The 9,814-nt window shown below is 36.9% G+C and overlaps 1 protein-coding gene across 1 annotated transcript; it reads right to left on the bottom strand.

Annotated features, from left to right (window-relative positions):
• Positions 1–712: 712 nt before the first annotated feature.
• GPR65 (G protein-coupled receptor 65) lies at positions 713–9,814 on the bottom strand. The gene is made up of 3 exons (XM_052693498.1): positions 9,620–9,814; positions 7,960–8,135; positions 713–5,242 (listed from the first exon to the last, which is right to left on the bottom strand). Exon 3 carries the CDS (start codon positions 5,120–5,122, stop codon positions 4,094–4,096), a length of 1,029 nt encoding a protein of 342 aa, XP_052549458.1. The 5' UTR covers positions 5,123–5,242; positions 7,960–8,135; positions 9,620–9,814; the 3' UTR covers positions 713–4,093.

The raw sequence follows: 9,814 nt of genomic DNA, 5'->3' as shown, positions 1-9,814 counted from the left end.
TGAAATTCAAGCTTCTCTTTCTCAGTTGCTCTGAAGTCAGATGTGTTAGAGACTCAGAAAAAAATTAAGTGAGAGTGTCTGTTCGTCCCTGTTAGTCCACAGCTGTGCGAGTCAGGACTGATGTTAAGATGTGTTGTTGGATCAGAAAAAAACCCAATGATCTGCATTGTGAATGTCATGAGACAGCTTGTGGCTAGGATTCTAGGAAACACAGCTCAAATGAAGACTGAAATTGCACCAGCAAAGTCACTACAATTCTCTGAAAAACTCCTAACTTAAGAAGTTGCATTATATCTTTGGACTACTGGAAGGTAGATTCTGCTTGAAGTATATTATTGATATATAAATTCATCTCTGCTGTTATTGTGCTGAAAACAGTATTGTTTAGCACTGACATTTCATACACTAGTTATTAAATAAGTTACCATCATAATCCTTTAATTATCCATATTCTTATTGAATATCTTGAGAAGAGAGACAGTTACTAGTGTCTCCTCAAAGTCATACATTAGTGATTTTAGGACTTGTCTGTTAGAGAAAAAAATAGAATTTGAATTCATTTATTTCTTCTTGCCATTAAATAGATCTTTGCAATTTATAAACTTTTTGGTGTAAGAAATGTCCTTGCTTTTGAAGGAGTTTCTGTGAACTTGTGTCTGATTGTTTTACTGCAGAGCTACTAGGAGTTTTATACAAAATATTCAGTAAATAATAGTACATGGATTGAAGCCTTCATGAAGACATTTATTTTTCACTGTTGTATTCTCCTATTGTGTGATTCTGAAAAAATATAGATGTTTATTTTCATACAGTAAATTTGATCCAGCTGGGACAAACAAATTTGGAGTGAGAATGAAAAAGAGTGCAAATCTTTAGCTGTGTAAAAGTATTGAAGTAAATACAGAAGTGATTGAAGTACAGGGCATTGCAGTCTCCACATCTCAGCTTCCTCATTTTAACAAACAGTAAACAGATAAAGCTAGCATTTCATAACAGCCAAAGAGATTAGGTATCTATGTTTTATTTTCCTGAAGTGGACCCGTAATTTATCTGAGTTTCTTCATGAAGCCCAGCCTACGGGCCGGCTGTTGTCATTGATTTCCTTTATCTCAAAATGATCTTCAGTAAGGTATGGAGGGACTATAAGAACTGATGTGATTAAAAAAACATTCATAAGTAGTATTGAAAGTTGATCCAAGCTAAGGTTTTGATAAACAATGGTGGAGAACTTTAAGGTATAAAATTACAGGGCCAAATTTTGTGGAAGTGAAGCTCTTTGAGCAGGATCAGGACCTTGAATATACACACACTACGGTCTCTTCCCCTGCCTTCTTGGATTTGGCTGCCTGTGAGGAGGTCAGTGCTGGCATGGCGCTGCCATGCAACCTGGGCCAGGCTGCTGGTAGAAGTTATGTGAGAAGAAGCTGGAGGATTCTTGATGGCAATTCCCCCTCCTTGGAACAGGAGTTACTTGTCAGCTCAAGCACTTACCATGCTGAGCTACAACTCAGAAACACAGTGTGTGGCCTTGTACCTTACTGAACCTGACTTCAGCTTGCTGCCTTGGCTTTTCATCTCAACCTCAGAATGCCTTGTCACTATGGATTTGTCTAGGGCTGCTGGCTGGTGCTGGTTACCATCACCAGATCTGATCTGCACACCTTGCTTGGGTGCTGTGGAACTGCACAGCTCCACATTCAGCTTTCTGGTTCCTGGTTCCCTGTCCCTTGCAGAGCAGCCAGCTCTGACACATTAAACTTGAATAAACTTTGTTGTTTAGCTTTAGTTGTCATTATCCCTTATTTAGGATAATTTTAAACCCCAACAGATTTACATTTCCAACTTTTTTTGCATGTAGAAGGTGTAGAAATAAATTACTGAGATTTTTTTTTTTTTCCCCATGAAGCTACAGGGAGTCTTAGTTCTGCTTTTATTCCAGAGCTGCAGTGAAAATTCATCCTATCACATAACACATTATGTTCTTAGGTTAGTATAGGGACACATCTGTGATGAAGCAATTTGCACTGTTTGCATTCGTTTTCTTTCATAATATATAAAAAGGAATTAGAGAAAAAAGCACATCAAAACAAAATCCAGTATAAAGATTGAAGGAAACAAAGAAGGGAAAGGAATATAACTATTTAAAGAGGAAGGTAGCAGCCAGAGTAATGACACAAATGTTTATAGAAGTTCATAGCATCACGTGATAATTCTGTTTGGAAGGGACCTAAGGGAGTCTCTAGTTCAATTTCCTGCTCCGAACAAGGTCTGCTATGAGGCCAGATGAGGTTGCTCAGGGCTTTGTCCAGTTTGATCTAGAAAATCTGCAAGGATGGAGCATGCAGGACTTCTTGCTGCCACATGCCCCACTGCTTGACAGTCCTCATAGTTCAAAAAAATTTACTTTTATCAACTTTGATCCTTCTTGCTTTGAGTTATGTACAATTTCTTGTCCTGCTATGTACTGCTGTGAAAAGCTTGGCTCCATCTTCTCAACACTCTTTGCAGGTATAGCAAGACTGCCATTAGGACCCCCAAAGTCTTCTCCAGGCTAAACGTGCCCAGTGTCCTCAGCCTTTCAAGTTCCCATCTCAGAGTGTGAAATGAGTAAAAAATATAAATACATGTAATCAGGAACAGTGGAATGAAAGTGGTTTTTTGTAATGGAGATATTTTCTGTGCAGAGGGATCTTGTTTAAGAATTTCCATGCTGACTGTGAGTACAGTATGCTGGTCGTTCAAGTATAATGCCAGTCCTGGATGTGTGCTGAAAAATGCTGGTCAAAATTCTTTCCATTACAGACTTGCTAGAGGGACATTTTTGGTGGAAATATTTTTTTTTTTTAATCCTTTATGAAACTGGGAAACAACCACAACTGAACATTCTTCCTGGAATCTGGCCAAAAGTGAAAAGTTTGTGAAAGGAGACAAATTTTGACCATCTTTTCATGGGAACGTGCAGCCCTTGCTGTCTGTGAACCACGCGAACAAATCCCTGCGTTAACGGCTCTAATTTTGATCTGTGCTGAACTTCAACCTTTTCAGTATTTGTGTTGTTTTATTGCCTTATTCTTTATTGGCTTGTTAGTATTGTTTGTTAGCTTAGTGATTTATTTTTTTTATTTAATTTTCTGACTGAGAGTAAGTAAATGAATATAAATCTTTTTGCTCCTTTGACTCTACAAACAAAATTGCACTCCAGATTTCAGTCACAGTAAGCTAGACCAAAGAGAGGTTTTTTCTTTCATGGAGATGTGAAACCTCACCTTCCAATCCTTTCCTTTCTTCCCTGAACACGTGAGGTAAAATTTCACCTTAGTTATCCATCTGTGGCTTGAATTTGGTTCCTTATATGTATTCTAAGTAATGAATCTTCAGTTGTCTGAAATTCAGTATTTGTAATGAAACTGCATGCCATATGTTAACATACATTAGGACATACATTTCCCAAAAGCTAAAAACGCATAAGAGCAGATAAGTAACTGTCTACATAAGGTAAACAATTTTAAGAGGTGGTTAATTGGGGAGGTTATGCTGAAGGAGAATTTGAGTCATTACTGAATCATCATAACACTATCAGTTTTTCTGCTCTTTATCAATCATTTGAATATTCTGTGTGTGCATTTTTCATTCATTTCTATCACAGTACTGATTTAAGAAAAAAATCATACAGAAGAATCTTTCTCAGATGAACTTCAAGATTTCTGTTAAAACTGAAAAACTAGATTGAAAGGACTTCAGCCTTCTTGCAGCTAAGTACAAGTGTACTGAGTATATGGGCTAGCTAGCAAGCTGAGACAGGAGGACGTTCTTCAGGGGACCCTCTGTAATTCTGTCAGCATATCATGTTCATTTTCCTTGGCTGTTTGTTAACACTGATTTACATAACACACCTGATTTTAAGAAATGTTATGAGAAATGCTCCCTGATTTAACTGACCTGCAATATATTCTTATTAGTTCCAGCTACTGGTTTCACCTAGATTAGAGTACTTTGGAGTTGTTTACTTAGATACAAGCAAGGGAAGATTTATTTTTACTTTTTTTCCCTTTACGTTATCCACTTTTTCTTTGACTGTGCTCTCACAGACGTCTTACAAAGTTTCAGTTTCACAGGAAGATCTGTAGGTGACCAGTGCATTGCTCTTTGTAGCAGAACTACACAGAGCATGTTCTTCTGGTTGGTTTCCTTCAGGCTTTTGTAGGTATAAGCAACACCTGAGCAAATTCAGAATGTCTGTTCGTGCAGTTTCACTCACAAAGCAATAAAGAATGGGATCAGCAATGCAATTCAAACTTGTAAAGGCTTGTGTGATTCTGTAGATTTTATAAATTGACTGTAAAAGCTGTAGGTTAGAGGTCTGAGGTTCTTTGATGCTCCGAATAAGCAATACAACATGATAAGGAGTGAAACAAATAATGAAAGTAACTGTGATATTCAGTATAAGTTTCTTGATTTTTTTCTTCTCTTCATTTACTGTGGCTTGATTACATCTCACTGCTTGGTAGATTTTATGGTAGCAAAACAAAATGATTATCAAAGGGAGCAGGTACCCTGAGCATATCCGGAATAAGTTCAGCTGTGCCTGCCACCATTCCAGGGGGTATTTATCATAACATAATATATGATTAGTAGAATTGCAAGGATCATTAAATACTTCTTTATTCATCAGTATAACTGAATTAAAGGTACCTTCCAGAAGCCAAACAATTATGCTGACAATCAGTGAAATTCTTCTTGTACGTAAGTGCTGGAACTTCAGGGGGTGAACTAATGCCAGGTACCTATCGAGAGAGATGCAAGCAAGAAATGCAGTGCTGGTGTAAAAATTCATGTATGTAAGGAAGGCAGAAAACTGGCAAAGCCTGGCAGAGAGTGTCCAGTTGTCTCCATTCCAGGCATAATCAATCCACAAAGGCAGAATCACAGAGTACAAAAGGTCAGCCAGGGACAGACTAAATAGGTAGACTGCCAACTCATTCTTTTTCCTCACCTGAATGCAAGACACATAGAGGGATATGCAGTTGATGGGAATACTGATCACCATCACAGTGCTGTACACAAATGGAAACAAATACTTATCCAGGGTGTGATCATCATGGCACTTAACAGTGTTGTTCATTGTCCATCATATGTAGTTTTGGGCTAATTCCAGCCCAGATACAATAAAAAAACAAGCCTGTAGTCTGATTGGTGCTCATCTGTTAGTTTTTCAGGATGTGGTTGGTATGATTCCATCTTTCTGTTGGAGGGGAAAAAAAAATAATCAGCTACTACAATGTTTTTGGGCTTCTTTATGGAATTTTTTTGTTTTTTTCTTTTTGTAGGAGATCAAAAGATTTAAAAATCTCTAGCTGGACACAGGCAGGGGAAGAATCCCAATGTCTAAGAAGGTCAAAGTTAGTCAGATACAATTTTATACAGCGGAAGTAGATTGAGTGTCTGAAACACATCCAGAAAGATAGAGTCCTGCAGTCACAGGTCTCTCCTGTGAGAAAGTTTTGGAGAGTACACCACAGGAAAAAAAAAAAAAGAATAAGGTTCTGGCAGATTTTGTATCCCTGATGCCCTACTCCTCTTTAAAACAATGGTGAGGCAAGGATAGAATGATGGGGATTCAGATACCTACAGCTGTTGGGATCTGCTTGGAAGAGAACAAGTGGCCAAGCTGTACCCATAATATGAATCATTCTTGATGCATCCTTATGCTTCCCTATCTCTTCACTTGTATGCAATCCCCCAGTAACTTGTCATGCTATTCCAGCAAAGGTTACTGCATGTCCAGGAATATTTATGTGAAATATGTCAAGCTATTGGATTCTTGAATGCATAGGAAAATCTGTTATGCCCAAGACTCCAGTGAGACACTGAGTACAGTTTCTCATTTACACTTCTTTCCTCTAAGAAACTGTACTTGCCTTGCATGAGTTTGTAAAACCAGCAGTTAAGTTCATCCTAGGCACTAACAGAACCATGGGTGTCAATAGTTTTGGCATGAAAATACCAGTTAAATGGCAGCCCCAACAAGAGCACTGCAACTGAAAAAGTTGGGTGCATACGTTTTCGAAGCACTTATATGAATTGACCTTTCAGTAAGAAAGGGGGTACTACCATACATATGAGACAGTTGGCTATCACTAATTATATCATGCCTCTGTCATTTGGAAACACCAGATGTGGTCTAGCTCTGCTGATAAATATAACAACTGCTTCAGAAATCACCTCTAGCAACTCATCTCTATTGTGAGCCTAGAATATCAACGGAGGAGATGAAGAGGCTGTAGAATGAGTAGGTTGTAAGATAGAACTGCTTGCCAGTTCAAACTGAAGACAGTTTGTGGTATAGGAATTTTCCTAAATGATGGGTAAACTCATGCTGCCCTTTATGAGTCTGATGGATGCATGTGGAGGTTTGTGGGTTTGTCAGAGAAATCCATGTAGGCTTAGTGAATGCTGAGAGGTTATTACGTGGATGTCTCTTTTCTATAGAGAAATTCTCACTGATATATACGTATATATATATGTATTTTTAATGGAGCAATGAGAGAACTGGCCAGAAAGAACAAACTTCATTTTAACAGCCAGTGCTTTATTTGATCAAGTTGGCTCACTTTTCACAGTTAGTCGTAAAATCACTCACGTGCTTGAAACGCAATGAAAATTCTTGAGGACTTGTCAATCTGTTCAAGTGAGAAACTTTACTTACAAGATGACTATTTAAGAAAATTCAGTGTGTGTATGCAAGACACACATAATATATCTGCTACTCAGTGTGGTTTGTTTTATTAAAACCGCATGGTAAATAGGGCATCTTAAGCTTACCAACAGAGATAAGCATCACAAATTAAAATTCAAGCCTAGAAATTGGATCTCAGGGTTTTTCTGGCCCACTTTTCACAAAAGCAAAGCAAATGATTGCAGACTGATTAGATAAATAACAGATTAAATACCTCTCTTCTTCTAATCACTTTTTATTATCTTTTTTTTTCTTTTTTTTTTTTTAGTCTGTGACAAACCTTGCAGGGAAACATACCCCTTGAGAAGCATGTATGTAATTCAGCAGTAAGTGCATGAGGCAGTGTTTACATTTGTCATGTGATTGAGAAATAGGAATTCCTTTTCCTTCCCCCAAAAAGTCTTTCTCCATTGTTAATTGACTTGCATTACAGACTCAACATCCTTACAAGCTCCTGACTTGTCTCCACAGGTGGCTTTATCAGCTCGTTCCTACTGATTTACAGATCAATAAACCCAGCTTCAACTATTTACTCATTGTTTTTAACAGTTTTCATCTACTCATCTCACTGATCATAAGGTAAACATACTTGTCAGTATGTTGCACCTGTCTGAACAAACTGTGTGTTCTTCAAGGCAAGATCTTGTTTTGCTCTCCTGCCACCTGCCTTAAGGAATGAACAATGTAAGCAATAACTGGATAATGGCTGGGACACTGAAGATAATATAAACAGGAGGAAAAAAAAAAAAAAAAAAAAAAAAGCAAGCTGAGATCACATGAAATTTCCCACTTTGTCAGTTTTTCTGTCCTTCCTGTTCACAGTTCACAGCACCTCATGGCTTTCTTTTCAAACAGTATCTTCAACAGTTTCTATGGACCCAGGAGGCCATCTGAACTTCCCAGGTAATTCATGTCTCAACTTTAATGACACACTATCAATGCTACTCATATGAGGACATGCTAAAAAGCGTGTCATTATGGTATGTATTGATGACCTATAATGAAGTGTGTCACAGAGCCAGCAAGTGAAGAATATTACAATATATGTTGTAGTTTCTTGAGCAAAAACATAAAAGCAGAAAGATCTGTTTTGCAACTGATTGCAACACATTTCTTTATAGCTATCTGAGATCTCATGTTAGAGGAGCCTTTTCATATCATACTTCCTTGCTTAGCACTTCTCTGATAATTATGACTGTGTAATGTAAAATGATTTGCCTTACCTGAAAATACGGTCTGAAACTTGAAAACTTTTCTCATCTTCTGAGTACACCTGCTAGTTTTGTCCTTAGTATATTTCTCAATAGTCAATGCTCTCTTTTAGACCAATGATTGAATGACCTTCATTGTCCCAAAATCTTTGCCATTTTGCTACAGAAAATCTGTTATTAAGAGAACTCTGGAGAAAAAAAAGGTAACTTGCAGTCAGACGTAAAATTTAGAGAAATGATCTACTATATGTTATATTTCAAGTAATGTAAGGAAACAAGCTTATAAATTAACTTCAGGAATATTCCATAATATATTGGTATTGATTTATTTCCAGAGAATCTAATTTAGATTCAAAGATTTCACAATCTGACAATTTATAACATTTGAATGTAACAAATGTACACTTATCCTTTCAGAAGCACAAATACAAATGGATGTTCCATGCTTTTATCTGTAAAAGCTCTATGGGAAAGCTGGAAGAGTATTTAAAAAAAAAATCCCAATAAATCTGACTTCGTATGGAAAATTATGAAAGCTGGAGCAGACTGTGAGAATTTTGTGTTAAAAATAGGAAAGTTTGGTCACTAAAACCACCAATTTAATTTTGGAAACATCCACAACTGATACATTTTCACTACATGTCCTTCATTTAAAATTCAATTTCAAAAAAAGGGGAAGTTGAGTAAGCAGTATATCACATTATACGATGATACATTTTTGCATGTACTTGGCTTTTTAGATCAGACTCAAATGAAGAAAACACTTATCATATTGGCTAAATCAGTAGAGTAGTTGCTGTGCTACTGCCACTGTGTCATCAGCCATAAGATGGAAGGACAGATTATTTTTTTATTTCCTTTTTTCTCTAAACAAGTTCAATGAAGTAAATTTTGCTCACAGCTCGCTGAGATTCAGTAGAAACTCAATTGGGTATGAAAGAATTCAGCCTTTTTAACTTTGAGATACACTTCAGGCATTTTTTTTTAATAAAGCATAGAGATTTCATTGATGTAACCAAATAGAAATATGTATATATATATATATATATATATATACTTTAGAACATGGACCACACAAATGAACATCATTTTGCTGTAAGTTTCTGTGCATCAATTTTTCTTCTGTGTGTATAGAAAGATGCTGTAGAAAATATTTTCACGTTCATGATGACTGGTACTCTAGCATCTAGGAAGCTACTTTTAGAGCAGCTTGATTTTTTGCCAGGTATTGAGAATGGTGTATATTCTCATAAATAATGCTGAGTACCTTGTTAATGCAATAAAATACTAAAGAACAATAACAGAAGAGAGACTGGAATGCTTTGTGAGGCAATTTTACAGTGAGCATCCATCCTTTCCTCCCTCTTTCTCTGAGCAATAGGTATTTTGATCATGGCAGTACTATTACAACAATTAATCAAGCTATCATGTCTTTTCTAACGCATTCTTTTGAAGTTATTTGTCCTTGTACTTTTTTAACTTTTAAGTGAAATATTTCACTTGTGTTGGGGGATGGAATATTACTTCCCCCAGAGCAGTCTTTTCCAGTGTTTTTTTGTGTCTCTTCTCCTTGTTGCATGATATCAGCATCACATTAAAGGAAAGCTACAATAAAACCTGTACCACAACATAAATAGTCTATTCACTGACTTCCTGAAGTGTGTGCACTTACCTAGAGAATCAAATGTTCCCACAGAGCAGTTTTACTCCTCTACCAGCAGTAGGGTAATCAGGGTCTGGTTCTGAGAAGAGAAACTGCTTCAACAGATAAAGTAACAGGAAGCTGCTCTTGGGTGCACTAATGAAGCAACAGCTCACAAGCCTTTTGATTTTTTTCTTTTCCTTTTTTTTCTTTTTTTAGACGATG

The sequence above is a fragment of the Tympanuchus pallidicinctus genome, unplaced genomic scaffold, assembly GCF_026119805.1.
Source record: "Tympanuchus pallidicinctus isolate F22 unplaced genomic scaffold, pur_lepc_1.0 scaffold3, whole genome shotgun sequence".
In the NCBI taxonomy this organism is placed as follows: domain Eukaryota; kingdom Metazoa; phylum Chordata; class Aves; order Galliformes; family Phasianidae; genus Tympanuchus; species Tympanuchus pallidicinctus.
This window is presented reverse-complemented; position numbering and strand designations above follow the sequence as displayed.